This window comes from Aquarana catesbeiana, linkage group LG01, assembly GCF_042186555.1.
Source record: "Aquarana catesbeiana isolate 2022-GZ linkage group LG01, ASM4218655v1, whole genome shotgun sequence".
In the NCBI taxonomy this organism is placed as follows: Eukaryota; Metazoa; Chordata; class Amphibia; order Anura; family Ranidae; genus Aquarana; species Aquarana catesbeiana.
The window spans coordinates 68,691,102-68,711,488 of record NC_133324.1 but is presented as its reverse complement, the minus strand read 5'-3'; the positions used below and the strand labels follow the sequence as shown (position 1 = coordinate 68,711,488).

The window sequence follows — 20,387 nt, the reverse complement described above, 5'->3', positions numbered from 1 at the left end:
GCCACCTTTCAGTGCAGCCTCATCAGTGCCCATCAGTGCCACCTATCAGTGCAGCTTCATCAATGCCCATTGGTGACGCCTCATCAATGCACATCAGTGAAGAAGGAAAATTACTTATTTACAAAATTTTATAACAGAAACTAACCACTCCCAAAACGCCCTGCCCATTGAAATGAATGGGCAGTGCTGCACGGGTGCAACACGGGCCCTTTAAACCCTTTCTTCAGCCGCTAGCGGGGGTTAAAAGCACCTGCTAGCAGCCGAAAAGTGCAGCTAAAATGACGGTAAAGCGCCGCTGAAACTACTACTGCACCCCCGCCCCATTGTGAAAGTAGCCTAAGTGTGAATGCAGGATCAGTCCTGGAGCACAACATGAAAAATAAAAAATAACAAAAATGCACTCACTGTTAGTAGTGACAACTCCTCCGTCATACCTTCTAATGTGTATTAGATCCACAAACTCTCTGGATGAAATAAGCCCCATCCCATAAGTGTGTGTGATGGAGCGAGAGATCACAGTGTCCTAAAATAAGAAAACTTTATTAGCACATCAATACAGAAAAACGCCATTCACAGTGAAGATCAAACCAATTTGACTATTACTAGCCTAACAAGGGAAGCTCCGATTCAAACACAGGGGAAGGGGTGAACGTTCTACAGATAAGCCATAGGCCAGGACAGAGCTTCTTAACCTGACCACATCTTTTATCCCTTTCACTGCCAAAGCCGTTTTTTCTTTTCCTTTTTTTTTTCATACAGTACACGATTTAAAAAAAAATTTTTTTTTACGCTTGAAGATTGGTTAAAGCGTTTGTTAACCAAAAAAAAATGGAGCTTGTCCTGTGTCATTTGCCCCCTGTAACACCTAAAAAACCTGGCTGACCCTACCGGCACTTCCTGGTTCATGCGATAATCAGCTGTGATTGGTCACAGCTGATCACGTGGTATGAAGCCTCTGTCAGAAACTTCATAACACGATCAGAGTTGTGCGCCGGTTCTGTAATCCTGATCACGTCATATGATGTCCAATCAGGATAACTAAACCACTTTGCTGCCGTCATTTTGCTATACGGCGGGCGGCAAGTGGTTGAGCCACTATCTGATCTTCATACCATCCCCTTCTTTGCACTCTCCAGATCATCATCATCACCCGTCCTACAAGGTATCAGTATGACTTCTTAAGAAACAAAGTTAAAATTGCTGGACCGCAAAGCGTCGCGGCCACACCAATATGAATTCAACCCGCCATATATATTTGAAGGCGGGCAGTTGGGAAGAGGAACGTAATAAAAACACAGAGCAGTCACCTCTTATTTGCTACCCTTCTGCTGCCAGTGTGAACTAAGCCTAAAGATGGCCATACCCTTTAGTCCAGCCTTTCAACACAAAGACACACCTAAAATAACGTTCTGGTCTCAGGGAACCCATGCTAATAATAACTATATCTACATTTCATGATATATTAGTGTGATGGTCAGTGGGAAGAATGCCCCTTACATGTGTGGTCATTGGGAAGAATAACCCCCTTATAGATAGCTAAAAAGATCAATAGTGTCAGTGTGTAGACTGTAGCTAAAAAGCAAGGTGCGCCCGGTGTCCAGAGAAATGCGACTTTTAAAGTATGGTTCGTAAATGTTTATTAAAGAATAGCAACAACTACATCACACCCAACATGTTTTGGGGAAATAGACTCCCCCTTCTTCAGGGCTGTTGCTGCGTACCTATCATGGATCTGCCACCCAGAGCAGGGGTCACCTAAGGGTTAACAATGGTACAGAGTAATTGCAGTGATTGGCACCAAGCTGCCTTATTTAAACACCTCAGCTGCAAAGAGACTTTGCTGTCTGATCTGCAGCTCATACCTGTTCCCGAGATCCGATCTGTTTCCTGTTTTGACACAGCTTGTTTGACTACAATTGACTTCTAAAATAGAAAAGGTTTTTGCCTGGATCAACCACCAATGAATAGATTGTAGATAATGAGATCAGATATTCATCCACAATTGGATGCAGTTTGGGTTGCCATATAAACCATACAGAACAACTAGGAGAAAGAGATTCCCCCAAAGAAGGCAATTACCCAAACACCATCTGCAAAAAACAATAAGTTTATTAAACTACAAAACACCATATATTTTATACAAAAGACGGGCAGATTAGGGAATACACCATAGACCAAATTAAAACAGATAACGTTATCGTTAAAAACAACGGAGCCGCGGCCAAACATACCCCATACACACACCAATCACCCCAGCAGATTCCTACTAAATTGGGTATTATCGTGTAGACTGTATCCTGAATCAATCCAGGTATAGATAGGGTGGTATGAGGGCAAGGTGAATGAATAAATGAATATAGCTTGCGAGCTAATCAGCACATCAATGAAATTAAAGGCAGTCCGGGAGCGCGACCCATATCATGTGTATGGCAGCAGCAATGACCGGCAGTATTGCTTGAAAAGGCATTAGATCCAGGACATACAAACGAAGCAGCTAAGTTCATAGAAAACAACAGGGGGAGCAGCTCAGGCTATATTGTAAGTATAAACTGGAGTAATACTTCTCTCACCAGGTTGATGGTTCAGTAGCTCTTGAGATCGAAAGCTCTACCCACAAAGAATAGCTGCAGATGTCAGTCCGAACGGCATCAGCCGTCAATTGGAAATGTCCCACTATGTCAGCGCCATCAATAGAGGTAGTGCAAGCCGGCCGTCAGCTGTTGGTTCCCGGTCAGATTTGGCCGCGGCTCCGTTGTTTTTAACGATAACGTTATCTGTTTTAATTTGGTCTATGGTGTATTCCCTAATCTGCCCGTCTTTTGTATAAAATATATGGTGTTTTGTAGTTTAATAAACTTATTGTTTTTTGCAGATGGTGTTTGGGTAATTGCCTTCTTTGGGGGAATCTCTTTCTCCTAGTTGTTCTGTACAATTGACTTCTGTTATCCTGACCCCGGCTTGCCTTGTGACTACGCTTATCTCTACATTGACTGATATCCTGTTGCAGAATCTTTGCCTATATACTGACCATTCTCTGCCTGCCACTTGTGTCTGATTGATCTTCTGTTACCGAACCTGGCTTGTCTGACCACGCACCCAGTGTCTGCATCATCGAGCTTCCTGTTTCCTACTTCTTGTCTGCTAAACTGACTACACCTGCTGTTACCTGCTGATCTACACTGGGAATTCTTCAGCTGTACAAGAGACGATCCAGGCACTCTTACACCACTCGGCTCTTGTGGCCATTGTTCATCACATTGGTGGTCCTTGAGCCGGGGGTTGTACGTGAGGCCTTCCTGCTACACGTCAGGCACACCCGTCTGGTGCGTGACAGTACCATTCGATGGGAACTATTTCCATGAATGGTTATGTTGGATCAAGGTTTCAGAAACCAAGATGGCAGGATGCCGGCTTTAGTTGTATAGGCAGCAACTACCAACTATAGGCTGCCTATACAACTAGAGCCGCCATCCAGCCATTCTTTTTTTTTTTTTTCTGGTTCTGGTTTATGAAATCTTGATCCAACATAAACATTCGTGGGAATTGTTCCCATCAAATAGTAAGCAGCAACAGCCCTAAAGAAGAGGGGGTCTATTTCCCCAAAACATGTTTGCTTGATGTACATGTTACCACTTTTTTTTTTTTTGTTACCACTTTTTAATAAACGTTTACAAGTCATACTTTAGGAGCCGCATTTCTCTGGACACTGGGTGCTCCCTTCTTTTTATACAAGTCTACATGCTCAAAGGACTTTAAAGTCACACAGAAAAGGCAGAAGCCGAATCCCCAAGAGGGCCATCGCCACCATCCAAAACTTGGCACTATCCACCAGAAGGGATCCCTTCCTTTTTGCCCACATGAATACCCACCCAGGACCAGAGACCAATCCAGTCAGTCCAGCTTGGTCTCCAACACAAGCTAGATACTTCCCAATGGTGTCAGTGGGAATTTATCTGAGAGGCAGAAATTGCTCATTGCTCAAGGAACCCCTAACAACCTCTGGAGGAACGCCGGGGTCCCATGCAACCCTGGTTGAGAAACCCTGCTTTAGATTCACCAAAACTACAAACAAACCTAAAACAACCCTAAAACTATGAACACGGTAATGTTATTTGATACACATTTGTGACATTCATTGACCTGTAAAAAGTTTGTTACTCTAATTGATAAATTAAGTTCATGAATTTGCCAGGTTTTTTTTTTCTATAACCAAATCTATAACAAGCTTATGAGAAGGTGATGGACCTGGTCAATGCGATCTATGATGGAGTAATGTTTTAAGGCTTTGTCCCACTTTCTCCTGTGTTCATCAATGTACATAAATGGAATGACTTTCTCTGGCACCTCTTCGATTATCCCTTCTCCGCGGTATCTGGATTTTCGGGGAAAAAAAATATGTATGAATTAAAATGGACCTGTAACCAACATTCAACAACCTATTGGTTACACTGACTTAGTGTTAGACCCCAGTGACGGGACAAGATCATCCAGTGCCCAGGCAAAGATGCTAAATTGCCCCCTCCCCCCTTCATTATGTGTGAGATTATGAGGAGAGATTATTATTATGAGAGAGAGAGCACAGCCCGCACCTCCTCCCAGCGCTCTCCTCCTCTCCTTGCAACTTCCAGTGCTGGGCTGACAGAAGTAGTGATACTGCAGTCATTACTCCTTTCAGCCTCATAGTAGAAGAAACTTGCGTTGCCCACATCCCTACAATACACGCTGCGCCCAGAGCAGCCATCCCTTCTGTCCATACCCTTGTCCCGGCCCTACTCAACCCACATAGTTCTTCCATGGTCACCTTAGGCAGCCATCAACTCTCCCAAGGAGACCAAGAAAGTATTTAGATTGAGCACACGGACATATCTCCAAGCATGCTAAATTTGACAATCATAGCACTTGGGATGGATGCACGCCGCCGCCTCTCGCCGACCCTTAATGTCCTATGTCAAAGATACCATTGATCTACTAAAAACACGAGAGGGCATGCATGTCTCCAAAGGGGAGTTTTGTTCCCCATTATCTTGGATGTGTGTCAGGGGTGGGCTCAGCCCTTCCGTCTCTGAGCTGGCCGCTCAGCTGTTGGCTAATTGTCAGCTCCCATTAGACATGTGCATTCGTTTTTGTCCGAATGCATTTTCGTCCGAACTTCAGGTATTTTCGTTAACGTTTTAACAAACGATAACGAAAGTGCAGAGACTGAAAAACGAAAGATCCGACATAAACAAATGCTTTGTTTTCGTTTTCGTTGCTACAACAGTTCGATATAGATAGGAGATTCGACATGATGATTACAATAACAATCTTTGTCCATCAAACCTGTGGTCGAATGTGCCTAACCTTAACTCTATTAGTCCAAGATTATTCTACATAGAGAGAAAAGATTCGACGTAGGGGAGAAAAGTAAAATAAAAATAATGATGATGATGAATGTTATTGGCTGATTGTAACCAAAGAGGAGGAGCAGTAAAATAACTAGAACTAAGTACACACGTACTTTGGCTTATGGTGTCTGTTGAAAGTTCTAAGAAGATTCGATGGAGCAGCTAAACTATACGGCATTGTACAGTTTCGCTGCTCCGTCGAATCTTCTTTGAACATTCGACAGACACCATAAGCCTTCAATGACAGATTCGACCTTAATTTGAATTTTCGTACGAATGCAATTTTTAACGAAAAACGAAATAAATAAAAACGAATTTCGGGAGTAACTAAATAAATGTATTTTTCAGATGAAAACGAAATTCCGAAACAAAATATTTCAGTGTGCACATGTCCAGCTCCCATCTCTCTACAGTTACTCACCTGTTGATGACATCCTGCTCGCCAGTCCTGCCTACTTAAGCCGTCCAGTCCAGAGGAGCTCTGCCTTCGCCTTGGTCAACATCACAGAAACTTTCTCCTGCGATCCTGTTCAAGACTTGCTTTGCTGACATCCCTTCTGGCTCCAGGTCCTGCTTGCTGTTCCACTACATTGATCCCTGACGTTTGGCTTGTCTGACTATCTGTTCCAGTTACTGAACTTTGGCTATGTTTTGACTACGTTTGTTCTTTTTACTTTTATTATTAAACAAGTGTGATTTAACTGTACTTCTGTCTCGGCCTGGTTTAAAATGACCCCTTTTTGGAAAGTAGAGAGTCCAACGTATTTAGTAAGAGGCATGGCAAGTTATTTGAAGTTGTAATTTTTTGTCACAATTTTTTGTTAAATGAAGAAATTAAATTTAAATTCACAATAACACTGGTCTGGCGGTGATCAGGAACACTGACCGGTGACAGTAATGTTAAAGAAAACTAATAATTTTTTTGTCCAATTTAAAAAAAAATATTTTTATTACTTTTTTTTCAATTTTTTTTTTTTTACATACAGTGACCAGAGCAATACAATGCTACCATAGTAACACTGTAATACTCTGGGGAGGTGATCAGGATTTTTATTTTTTTTACTGTGAATTTTACAGTTATAAGCAACTATTTTATTCTGAATTAAAAATATTTATTCAGAGTTTATTATTGTGATTAGCTGCGATTGGCTCTGTCTATACCATGTGATCACTGTGACCAATCACATAGCTTTTCACAATAGTACACAATGGGGTTGATTTACTAAAGGCAAATAGACTGTGCACTTTGCAAAGTGCAGTTACACTCTGCAAGTGCAGTTGCTCCAGAACTTATTAAATGAGGTAAAGCTTCACTTTGCAAAGAATACCCAATCACATGCAAGGAAAATTTCAAAACAGCATTTTTGCTTGCACATGATTGGATGAAGGTAGTCAGCAGAGCTCTCCCTCATTTACGAAGCTCTGGAGCAACTGGACTTTGCAAAGTGCACAGTCTATTTGCTTTTGGTAAATCAACCCCAATGAATTGCATGAATCAAAGCCTTTCGTTGGAAACAGTTGTGATGTAATCTGCTGTGATTGGCCACAGCGATCACATGGTACTGGCAGCGGACCGGTACAGTGATCTGTCATCGGCTGTGCCCGATGGACACAACGGGTGACAGACCCTGCTGGGGCGTGGCCCGTGGGCCAAACCACTGTTTACAACATGGTTAACCACTTCACGCAAATCACCGTAACTGTACATCCGTACTTTGACGCTAAATACCGTAATTATGGCAGTAGCTAGCTGCCACAACCCCGGTATTTTCAGCAAGGGCGTGCTGTTCTCTTTGAGATAAAAGTGGTCTCTGCGGCGGGTTCGCCGCAAGATCACTTTTATTGGGGGCGGGAGAGCCCCCCTCTGAGTCTGAATGGCGAGTGAGGGAAAGATGGCCCCCACTCGGCTCCATAACATTAGATGGTGGAAGCGATGTCAAACATCACTTCTGCCCAATGGTCTTAAAGTGGGAAAAAAAATATTTTTGCAAAAAAAAAAAATGACATTTAACTTTTTTTTTTTTTTTTTATTGCATTCAAGTGTAAATGTGAGATCTGAGGTCTTTTTGATCTCATATTTAAGAGGTCCTGTCATGATTTTTTTCTATTACAAGGGATGTTTACATTCCTTGTAATAGGAAAAAAATATAATAATAATAATAATAATATAATAATAATACATTTTTTTTAGAAGGACAGTGTAAAAAAAAGGTAAAATAAATAAGGAAAAAAACAAATTTAAAGCGCCCCGTCCCGCTGAGCTCATGCGCAGAAGCGAACGCATATGTAAGTCGCGCCCTCATATGAAATCGGTGTTCAAACCACACATGTGAGGTATCACCGCGATCGTTAGAGCGAGAGCAATAATTCTAGCACTAGACCTTCTCTGAAACTCAAAACTGGTAACATATAGAAATTTTTAAACGTCGCCAATGGAGATTTTTAAGTGCCAAAGTTTGTCGCCATTCCATGAGCGGGCGCAATTTTGAAGCGTAACATGTTGGGTATCAATTTACTCGGCGTAATATCATCTTTCACAATATAGAAAAAAATTGGTCTAACTTTACTGTTGTCTTATTTTTTAATTCAAAATAGTGTATTTTTTCCGAAAAAAAAAAATTTGCTTGTAAGACCGCTGCACAAATACGGTGTGACATAAAGTATTGCAATGACCGCCATTTTATTCTCTAGGGTGTCTGAAAAAATATATATAATGTTTGTAGGTTCTAAATAATTTTCCAGCAAAAAAAAAAAAGATTTTAACTTGTAAACAACAAGTACTCGGTACTTAACTGGTTAAAGACTCTTGAGAGGCAGGGTACTGTGATTAAATTAGGAAGCTACTGTCTGTACAGCCCCTCCCACCAGCCATGATCTGCCGGCATTGCATCGAGAAGCACAGAGACCCAGTGATGGCATTTACAGGGGCTAAAATAAAGTATATAAAGAGAATGAAAAGCTTTGGTGTAGAAATGTCATTGGCATGTGGATGAGATCAGAGAGGAGGAACCAAGAAAGGCGAAATCTAAGCGGAAGGAACTTCAGCTATAAAGGAAGTACGCTATTTGTTAATAATAGGGAATTCCTATCCAATGTAATGATTTGCAGTACAGAATTCCACTCCTAGGACCTCCTCCACTCTGACAATGCCTCCGGTTGTCATTACTTACATATTTCCTGAGTATTCTTTGGACGGTTTCCATGAAACAATGATGTCTTTCTAGAAGGAACACACATTCTGCATTAGACATTATTTTCCAGGTGAAATTTTTGTTTTTACTCATCAGGATGATCTGTACTCACGGGGGATTTGGCCAGCTTCCAGCCCGAGGTATCCTCATGATAGGATAAAATCTTCTGGGAGATCTCATCCGAGATCTTCTTATAATCCATCCTGGAATCTTAAAAATGTAGGGAACATGTAATAGCAGAACACTAAGCACTACAGTATATACAGTGGCCATAGAAAATAATCACCCCCCCCCCCTTTTAAAATAATCACATTTTGTTGTGTTATTTGGATGGTGAGCTGTATTGGATTTCCGCCAGACATATCATTTGGTGTTGAGGCCAAATAATTCAATTGTAAGCTGCGTACACACGATCAGATTTTCCGACGGGAATTGTGTGATGACAGGCTGTTGGCGGAAAATCCGACCGTTTGTACGCTCCATCGGACAATTGTTGTTGGATTTTCAGCGGACAAATGTTGGATGGCAGGTTTTTAAATTTTCCATGGACAAATGTCTGTTGTCCGGATTTTCCGAGCATGTGTACACAAGTCTATAGAGTAAGCATCTCTAGATGTGAAACGCGTTAGCTTTTGCTATGCTCTGTTCCTAAGAAATGGCTATCGTTGAATTTTAATTGATCATACAATAAAGATGTCTGTCTTCGGAGTGCGGCAGTCCAGGATTTTCTTGTTTCTATAGACTTGTGCACAGCCTGCACCTGACATCAATTACAGAGAGTGGAGGCACTCAGATCTGGTTCTGAGGCTTAGTGAGCGGCATATCCTCTACGTGTGTACACAAGTCCGTCGGACAAAAGTCTAAAGTACAAACACACATGCTCGGAAGCAAGGACGAGCCAGAAGCAGTCGGTCTTGTAAACTAGCGTTTGTAATGGAGAATTAACATTCATGACGCGGCAAATTATGAAATGTCGAAATGCAGAGCACAATTCTCTTCTTCTTTAATGGGATAATAATGAAGCTGCTTTGCTGGTGATACTGATGGAGTTATTGCAAACAAATTTTCAAAGGATTTTTTTTTCTAGTGATATTAAGAATAATATTATTATGCTCGTTGTTTTTATTTTGGGGAAGTTACCACAACACCATTATCCTGTAGTTTTTAATATCAAAGATACAACTATGTTGGTGTCCCTTGTTAATTTTACATTGTATTGTTTAAAATGTAACTGCCTACTCCCAAACTGTAATTTGAAGTAAAACACGTAGCCAAGTATTATTCATTAAAAAAGAAAACAAATAAAATTAGACAAGTTATCTGCCAATAGAACTTAACCAAAAAGTGCATTCTATGCATCCAACAATATAGAAAATATACCAAATTAAATCATTATTATTCAACCAAAAAAAAAATAAATAAAAGCCTCATACATGTGTCCTGCTTTTTAATATATGGGGTCGACAATGCCAAGAGTTGGTGAAAGCAGGGGTCCGTCATCCGGAGATATCATCCGGATTATTCTCCTGGAGCTCCCGCAGCAAAGGCATAATTGGTCACGAATAATAAAGCAACCAATTTTTGGTCCAAGAAATCCTCCTCCTCCTGTTCCTGGACTGGACTTGGGTCAAAGCAATAACTCCAAGGCCAATAATAAATAACACATTTTCTCCTCCAATTCCGCAACATGTCTGGTTGATGAAAGGCCGTTCAGAAACGAACTGAAAGTTGCGAACTGAAAAGTGCGAAATGAAAAATGCGAAATGAAAAGTGCGAATCAACACTCACAAACTTCTACTAACACGAAAATTAGCAGAAGGAGCACAAAGGGTTGTGCCTGACAATTTAACTTCCTCTTTTTCAGGTTGTAGTACGTCACTACGTTCGTGTTTGTTGGCCGACAATTGTGTACCGTTTGTATGCCAAACAAAATTCAGGCACATGCAATCAAACAAAATTCAGAGGTTTTGTCTGTGGAAAATCCGATTGTGTATACGAGGCTTTAGTCTCATCTGACCATAGCAACTTTTTCTATGTGGCCTCAGAATCTTCAAAGTGCGTTTAAGGTGATCTCATGATACTAAAATTTAATTATTTGGCCTCAACACCAAACAATATGTCTGGCAGAAATCCAATACAGCTCAACATCCAAATAACACCATTCCTACAATAAAGCATGGAGGTGGTAATATCCTGTTATGGGGGTGTTTCTCTGCAGCAGGGAGTGGGGCACTTGTCAGGATAGAAGGAAAAATGGATAGGGCAAAATACCGTCTACTTCTTGAGGAAAATCTGCTGCCCTCCACCAGAAAGTTGTCAATGGCAAGAAGGTTTACTTCAGGGGCATAACTAGAAATAGCAGGGCCCTATAGCAAAATGTTGTATGGGGCCCCTCTGCAAACAGCCCCCCCCCCCCCCCACAGCTGCCCTAGTGTCAATGCAGCGTGAGCTGTGCCACATACAGCGTGACCTGTGCCCAATACAGCGTGACCTGTGCCCCATACAGCATGACCTGTGCCCCATACAGCGTGACCTGTGCCCCATGCAGCGTGACCTGTGCCCCATGCAGCGTGACCTGTGCCCCATACAGCGTGACCTGTGCCCCATACAGCGTGACCTGTGCCCAATACAGCGTGACCTGTGCCCCATACAGCATGACCTGTGCCCCATACAGCGTGACCTGTGCCCCATACAGCGTGACCTGTGCCCCATGCAGCGTGACCTGTGCCCCATGCAGCGTGACCTGTGCCCCATACAGCGTGACCTGTGCCCCATACAGCGTGACCTGTGCCCCATGCAGCGTGACCTGTGCCCCATACAGCGTGACCTGTGCCCCATGCAGCGTGACCTGTGCCCCATACAGCGTGACCTGTGCCCCATACAGCGTGACCTGTGCCCCATGCAGCATGACCTGTGCCCCATGCAGCGTGACCTGTGCCCCATACAGCGGTACCTGTGCCCAATACAGCGTGACCTGTGCCCCATACAACGTGACCTGTGCCCCATGCAGCATGACCTGTGCCCCATGCAGCGTGACCTGTGCCCCATACAGCGGTACCTGTGCCCAATACAGCGTGACCTGTGCCCCATACAACATGACCTGTGCCCCATGCAGCGTGACCTGTGCCCCATACAGCGTGACCTGTGCCCCATGCAGCATGACCTGTGCCCCATGCAGCGTGACCTGTGCCCCATACAGCGGTACCTGTGTCCAATACAGCGTGACCTGTGCCCCATACAGCGTGACCTGTGCCCCATACAGCGTGACCTGTGCCCCATACAGCGTGACCTGTGCCCCATACAGCGTGACCTGTGCCCCCATACAGCCTGGTCTGCCTGTGCCCCATACAGCGTGACCTGTGCCCCATACAGCGTGACCTGTGCCCCATACAGCCTGGTCTGCCTGTGCCCCATACAGCCTCGCCTATGCAGAGGAAGAGGCAAGCCGCTTGGATCAGCAGAGAGCGGGATTGCCCGCTGTAATAGCTTTCATTTGAATTTCCCGTCTTTCCGGGGCTCATCGTCATATAGCCCCACCTCTTGGCCCGACGTCTTTGATGACGTCACATGTCCCGCATTGGATCGGCATTCTGTCTATCAAAGGCGCCGGGCCAAGAGGTGGAGCTATGTGACGTGAGCCCCGGGAACACTGGAAGTTCTAATGAAAGCTCTTACATCGGGCAATTCAGCTCTCTGCTGATACGGACAGCTTGCCTCTTCCTTTCCTCTCTCTTCCCCTGGCAGGGAGACTGTGTCGGCGGTGCTCTCATCCTCACTGGGCCCCACTCGGCTGCGGGCCCCATAGCGCCCGCATGGGTCGCTATGGTGGTAGTTACGCCCCTGGTTTAATTTCAAACAGCGGCAGCCTGTCCATAGGGGGCGCACGGGCGCTGCCCCCCCCATCAATGCGTCTGGCCCCTAATCTACATGCGGAACACCAGATGCATGGATTCCAAAGAGGTATTTTTTTTTAGAAGCACATGATTAGAGCCTGAGGCTCTAATTGGCTTCAAAAAAGGGCGGGCTTTTTTCTGACATGTTGGTGTTATATCTTTCATTTGGATGTTATAAGTTGTATTGAGTAAATACAGCTGGATAAAACAAAATGTGTCTGTCTTCATTTCAGGCTGCAAAGCAACAAAATTTGATTATTTTAAAGGGGGGGGGGGTGATTCTTTTCTATACCCACTGTACATATAAACAGACTACATATAGTCATCCAGCCATTAGATACGCTACCCTTAAAGCGGTCTTAAACCCAAAAGCAAGCATATATTATATTGCAGCCTACCAATTCTTGGATGCAATGGCTGCATTCGTTTTCCTTTTTCAGGCTTTCTTTCCTTTATTTTCACCTGGCGATCATGCCAGGAAGTCTGTTGTTTTTCAACAGAACAAACTGTCTGCAGGTGTAGCAGTTAGAGGGATGACACAAACTTTTTTTTACCACTGACGGGGAGGGGGGGGGGGGGTTATAAATTTACAATGATCAGCTTTTAGAAAAAAAAAGGTTGCTGTAACTACTTAGAAAGTGTGAGCTGGGGTTTGGCTTTGATATTTTAGCGTATCTAAATCTGCTAGTGCATCTAACATTACCCACTCCCTGACTCAAAAAAAAAGAAAAAGTTCTGTCTTTACATACACTTGAAAACTGACCTAATAGTGGATAGCAATGCAGCCAGATTGAATGACTGTCAGACACTGTGGATGTTATAAGGGGCACATTAGGAGAAATCCGCTGTCATGTCAGATCAGATGCTACTTTGACACTGGCTGGGAAGGGGTTAAACATCTAGGGTGATCAAAGGGTTAAATGTGTGCCTAGCCAGTGTTTATGTGCTTTGCAGGGAAACAAAATCCAGCACATCCCCACTGCTGGGACAGCGCTCTGTATCGTTTACATACAGTGCCTTGAAAAAGTATTCACACCCCTTGAAATTTTCCACATTTTGTCATGTTACAACCAAATGTAAATGTATTTTATTGGGATTCTATGTGATAGACCAACACAAAGTGGCACATAATTGTGAAGTTGAAGGAAAATGATAAATGGTTTTACAATTGTTTACAAATAAATATGTGAAAAGTGTGGTGTACATTTGTATTCAGCCCCCCTGAGTCAATACTTTGTAGAACCTCCTTTCACTGCAATTACAGCTGCAAGTCTTTTTGAGGATGTCTCTACCAGCTTTGCACATCTAGAGAGTGAGATTTTGGCCCATTCTTCTTTGCAAAATATCTCAAGCTCTGTCAGATTGGATGGAGAGTGTCTGTGAACAGCAATTTTCAAGTCTTGCCACAGATTCTCAGTTGGATTTAGGTCTGGACTTTGACTGGGCCATTCTAACACATGAATATACTTTGATCTAAACCATTCCATTGTAGCTCTGGCTGTATGTTTGGGGTCATTGTCCTACTGGAAGGAACCTTCACCCCAATCTCAAGTCTTTTGCAGACAGGTTTTCTTCTAATGCCGCATACACACAGTTGGACTTTTCGACCGGACTGGTCCGACGGACCGAGTCCGGCGGACAATCTGATCATGTGTGGGCTTCATCGGACTTTCAGCTGACTTTTCTAGTCGAAAATCTGACAGACTATAGATTTGGAACATGCTTCAAATCTTTACGTCGTAACTCCACCGGACCCAGAAATCCGCTTGTCTGTATGCTAGTCCGTTGGACAAAAATCCGACGCTAGGGCAGCTATTGGCTACTGGCTATCAACTTCCTTATTTTAGTCCGGTGTACATCATCACGTACGAATCCGTCGGACTTTGGTGTGATCGTATGTAGGCAAGTCCGTTCGTTAAAAAGTCAGTTGGAAGTCTGTCAAAGGTCTGTTGAAAGTCCGTTGGAAAGTCCAACCGTGTGTACGCCACTTAAGATTGCACTGTAATTTAGCTACATCCATCTTCCCATTAACTCTGACCAGCTTCCCTGTCCCTGCTGAAGAAAAGCATCTCCACAACACCACCATGTTTCACGGTGGGGATGGTGTGTTCAGGGTGATGTGCAGTGTTAGTTTTCTGCCACACATAGCGTTTTGCTTTTACTCCATAAAGTTCAATTTTGGTCACATCTGACCAGAGCACCTTCTTCCACATGTTTGCTGTGTCCCCCACATGGCTTCTCACAAACTGCAAATGGTACTCTTTATGGCTTCCTTTCAACAATGTCTTTCTCCTTGCCACTCTTCTTGCCACTCTTCCATAAAGACCAGATTTGTGGAGTGCACAACTAATAGTTGTCCTGTGGACAGATTCTCCCACCTGAGCTGTGGATCTCTGCAGCTCCTCCAGAGTTACCATGGGCATCTTGTCTGCTCCTCTAATGAATGCTCTCCTTGCCCGGCCTGTCAGTTTAGGTGGACGGCCATGTCTTGGTAGGTTTGCAGTTGTGCCATACTCTTTCCATTTTCGGATGATGGATTGAACAGTGCTCCGTGAGATGTTCAAAGCTTTGGATGTTTTTTATAACCTGCTTTTAACTTCTCCACAACTTTATCCCTGACCTGTCTGGTGCATTCCTTGCCCTTCATGATGCTGCTTGTTCACTAAAGTTCTCTAACAAACCTCTGAGGGCTTCAATGAACAGTTGTATGTAGACTGAGATTAAATTACACACAAGTGGACTCTATTTACTAATTTGGTGACTTCTGAAGGCAATTGGTTCCACTAGACTTTAGTTAGGGGTATCAGAGTAAAGGGGGCTGAATACAAATGTACCCCACACTTTTCACATATTTATTTGTAAACAATTGTGAAAACCATTTACCATTTTCCTTCCACTTCACAATTGTTGGTCTATCGCATAAAATCCCAATAAAATACATTTACGTTTTTGGTTGTAACATGACAAAATGTGGAAAATTGCAAGGGGTATGAATACTTTTTCAAGGCACTGTGGACAGAGCCCTGTCCTGTCTTCCTCCTCGCCGATCAGCGGGTGGCGGAAGAGCCACCAGGAGCCACTCTCCTGTCGCTAAACTATGTTATGCGGTTGGTATGTGGTTAGGTAAAAGGTTGAGTGAGGGGAGTTATAGCCCATTAATTGCGAGACTTTTCTCTGAATCTCCTATGACACCTGTGGATCTCTATCTACTGTATATGTGGAATTTTACAGTGACATACTTGAACCGTGCTATGTATGTTTCAACGAATGTTCCACGTATCACAATGTTTGTACATCTGACAACTGGTGATTGCATGGTATGTACTGTACACACCTTATTTCTAAATAAAGAATATATTAAAATGAAAACTTCAGACTGAGCCGTCCAATAAGCAATAAATCACTGGGATGAGTAATGCTGCATACACACGATCGGAATTTCCAACAACCAAACCGTGGATTTATTTCCAACGGATGTTGGCTCAAACTTGTCTTGCATACACACGGTCACACAAATGTTGTCGGAAATTCCGAACGTCAAGAACGCGGTGACGTACAACACGTGCGACGAGCCGAGAAAAAATTAAGTTCAATAGCCAGTGCGGCTCTTCTGCTTGATTCTGAGCATGCGTGGACTTTTGTGCGTCGGAATTGTCTACACACGCTCGGAATTTACGACAACGGATTTTCTTATCGGAAAATTTGAGATCCAGCTCTCGAATTTTTGTTGTCGGAAATTCCGATGGAGCCTACACACGGACGGAATTTCCGACAACAAGCTCACATCGGAAATTTGTTGTCGGAAATTCCGACTGTGTGTACGCGGCATTAGTGTCGTGACTTACTGGTTTCCTTCATCAAAGGAGCAAATAAAACTTCTACTATCTCACTACTAAACTAAAACTACTAATACTCACTAACGATTTACTAACTGCTCTACCAATGGCCACTACTGCATACTCCTACTACAGTACTTGACCTCTCTGTGGCCTTCGATACTGTTGACCACCTACCACATTGCTCAACCGTTGCACACAATGTGGGGACAGGCAGGCTGCACTCTGGGCTGCGGTGGGCTTGCATGTGAATCTAGAAGTCAGAGGGCCCGGGACCGCCCACACCAGGTGGGGCCCGGGTTGGTGGGGGGTCCCCAGGTCAACTTGGTGGGGGGCAGGTCAACCTTTGCATTGGAGCACACAAGCTTCAAGATATGCCTCTGCAGTGGCGTCGCTAGGAGGTGGCTTTTGGGGCTATAGCCCTGAATCTGGGGCCCATAGCCCCGAGCCTCTGCAGGGGTCCCTGGGGACCCTTATGTAAGGGGGGGCTCTCTGGGGACCCTGATGTAAGTGGGGGGCTCTCTGGGGATATATATATACACACAAACACACGTATATTACTGTATATACATGTGTACACCCGCCCAAGAGTATGACTTTCTTTACTACGCTGCTATGGGCTCTAGCCCCAGATCTTTTGTAGACCTAGCAACGCGCCTGTGCCTCTGTATAGATCAACTTGTATGCAGCCAGCTAGCCCATGCATGGATCAGAATGTTACCAGTCCCTGCTGAACTGTCCAAATTTCAATCCATCTGTGGCCTGCTTAAAGTGTTACTAAACCCACAACAGTTAAATCAGCCTGTATATGCAGTAAAGCATGCTTGTTATATTCACTGTGGAACCTAAGGGGTTAATCCTCTGCATTATGTAAAAAAGGCAGTTTGATCCGTTTTTCTCTGATCCTCACCTTCTTCCACTGTCCCCAAACCATCTCCTTATTGTACAGAGCCTTGGAGGGACTCTGCACATGCTCAGTTTGGTGTGTATCGCTAGAGAGTTTTCTTTTTCTTGGGAGGGTGCATGTGATCAGCACAGGGCCAATCAGCACTGTCCAGACAGAGGGTCAGGGGTCTTGCAGCCTCATAGGACAGTCAAAGTAGAAGGAAAACTCCTCCCACAAGCTTGAACCAGACACTGATAGAAGTCACAATATTGCTATATACTGCTGCACAGCCAAAAAATTCGTTAATTTTCATTTTTGTTTCATTAGTTTATTTTTTTTTTTTGTTTTTCAGGTCATTCGTTATGATCGCAATTCGTACATTCGTACATTCGTAAATTCGTACATTCGCTCATTCGTACATTCGTGAATACATTTGTAAATTCATACATTCGCTCATTCGTACATTCGTAAATTCGTACACTCGTAAATTCGTTCATTCGTAAATTCGTTCATTCGTAAATTCGTACATTCGCTCATTCTTACATTCATAAATTCGTACATTCATTCATTCGTACATTCATAAATACGTACATTCACACGTTCATGAATTCGTACATTCGTACATTCGTTTATTTGTACATTCATAAATTCGTACATTCGCTCATTCGTACATTCGCTCATTCATACATTCGTGAATTCGTACATTTGTAAATTCGAAATGTGAAAATCCAAAAACCCGGAAATTTTGAAAATTTGAAATAGTAACCATTACATTTTAGGTATTGTAATTTCCTTTCAAATTTGGCTGTCACTGAACGTAACAAATACGAATTTATCCAAAGTTACGCATTATCCGAAATAACGAATGCTGCATCTAAACAAACGGAACGGAACAAATTAATAATAAATAATAATAATAAAAAGTTTTTATTATTATTATTGTTATTTATTATTATTAATTCATTACGTTCCATTCATTTGGATACGGCATTCGTTATTTCGGATCATTTGTAACCTTTGGATAAATTTGTATTTGTTACGTTCACTAACAGCCAAATTTGAAAGAAAAATTACAATACCTAAAATTTAATAGTTACTAGTAATAGTAGTTAAGTTATTACTAGTTAATTATTATTTCAGATTTCCGAATTTACAAATTTACGAATTCACTCATTTACTAATGTATGAATGTATGAATTTACGAATTTACAAATTTTTCAAATTTACGAATATTTGGAAAAAATTGTTAAACGGGCTTTCGTTAATTCAGATATTTCCGAATTAACGAATTTGTCGAAAAAACTAATTTGGAACGAAACGAATTGCACATGCCTACTATAAGAAAAGGTATTTAGCCGTTTAGATCTACTAAAACTATTGTATTTCCATGTTCTGTGTACTGTGGGAGATCAGATATAATGAATGCGGGGTCCTGGGTCTAGTAATACTTTAAGGCTTCAACAAGCGTCACTGCCTGATATGTACAGTAGCACAGTATTGTGTGTCTGATGTCTATCTATGGACTCTACAGGTTCAAAGTCAAGTTGTACTGACTGATAAGAGTATTTTATGGTAAATACTTCTGAGGGCAAACTACAAGAATGTTTCACCAGTGTAATTGAGCCTTACATGAAGTATGTCTAAATCAAGAACAAGCAGCTCTCCCACTACTTTTATCAATTTCATTTTATATTATTTAATCATTTCTGCTAAGCCTTTGCACAATGACTCGATAAACTTAAAGTAGCATTAAACCTTCCTTTTTTTTAAAAATTAAAATAACAAACATGTTATACTTACCTGCCCTGTGCAGTGGTTTTTGCACAGAGCAGCCCTGATCCTCTTTTTCTGGGGTCCCAAGTCTGAGCTCCAGGCCCCTCCCCTTCAGCTTTCCATGGGGGCACCCATGCATGCTCGCTCCCGAGCCGCCCTGTCTGCATCTATTGACATAGACTGGGCAACCCAGCCCCGCCCCCTTGCTCGCTCGGCACAGCATTTGATTGACAATGCCTCCCGCTGCTATCAATCTGCCCAATGAGGAGGGAGACAGCGGCGACAGCTGCCGCTCTTGTGCACATCGCTGGATCGGGTTGCATGGGTGTTCACAGCCGTGCGATCCGATTCCTGCACCATTTGACAGTTCGCACTGCGATCTGCAAACTGATCTGGGGGTGTCGCTAACTTTACATGGACACCCCCAGTGGTTCGCAGATCTCTGTGATCCAGTGTGTGATTCCGGTGCGATGTGGGAACCGGCACTGAATCGCAGGGTTTCCTGCATCGCACCAGTGTGACCCGGGACCTACCCTGTTTCGCCGAAAATAAGACCTAGCCTGATTTTCGGTGATGGCTGCAATATAAGCCCTACCCCCCAAATAAGCCCTACCCTGTTTCCCTGAAAATAAGCCCTACCCTGAAAATAAGACCTACAAGGACTTTAACTAGGGCTTATTTGGGGGGTAGGGCTTATATTGCAGCCATCACCGACAATCACGCTAGGTCTTATTTTCGGGGGAAAAGGGTATGCGAATTCTATGCGGATCAGATGCAATCTAAAAAGAATAGATTTGCATTTCATGTGAAAAAGCATTATTGCCAATGAAGGTTGTTCACATATATGCCTGTGGGTTGAAGAAAAACAAAACTAGTGGCGTGTACCCGGCTTTAGGGAGGAAGGCTGACACACTTTACAGTGCTGAAGTTCACAGGCTGACAATGTGGGAGAAAGGAGAGAACGTCAGGGAGATAAGATAAGACAATATACTTGTAAGTCTTGTGTCTGCCTGGCAGCAGAGTTTGTCATATCACCTCTCTTGCTTTACTTTTCTTCCTCCCTAATCTGTCTTCCCTCTGCACAGCCTGCATCATCCCTGTTGCTTTCTTCCCCCTTCAGCAGCGGCAAATCTTAAAGCTGTCAGTTGATCGGCCTCTAGTGGCTCTGATTTTAGGCACAGCGCCGAGAATACTGTGCAGAGCAGGGTGAGACAGTGAGGTCTGCTAAGATAATTTGTAATAAAAAACATATTTGCCATTCTGAAGCTTCCCTCCAACCAGTTTTCATATTATTTTATATATACTGTGATTCTGTACTTGCCAAATATGCTGTAGAAATCTCCTTCCACGGAGTCTGGCTGCAGCCATTTTAACTGTGGGCAGCTGAAACTGCTGCCTGTTCACTTCCTGGATTTACGCAGACA

General features: G+C 43.1%; 1 protein-coding gene across 1 annotated transcript in view; it reads right to left on the bottom strand.

Moving 5' to 3' along the window:
- STARD6 (StAR related lipid transfer domain containing 6) overlaps window positions 1–20,387 on the bottom strand; it is a 99,281-nt gene that overhangs the window by 7,061 nt on the left and 71,833 nt on the right. Inside the window, exons 8-11 of the mRNA XM_073629710.1 lie at window positions 8,688–8,785; window positions 8,555–8,604; window positions 4,246–4,372; window positions 406–523 (exon numbers count right to left, since the gene is read on the bottom strand). Of these exons, the coding sequence (XP_073485811.1) occupies window positions 406–523; window positions 4,246–4,372; window positions 8,555–8,604; window positions 8,688–8,785 (393 nt within the window). The remainder of the gene's footprint in view (window positions 1–405; window positions 524–4,245; window positions 4,373–8,554; window positions 8,605–8,687; window positions 8,786–20,387) is intronic.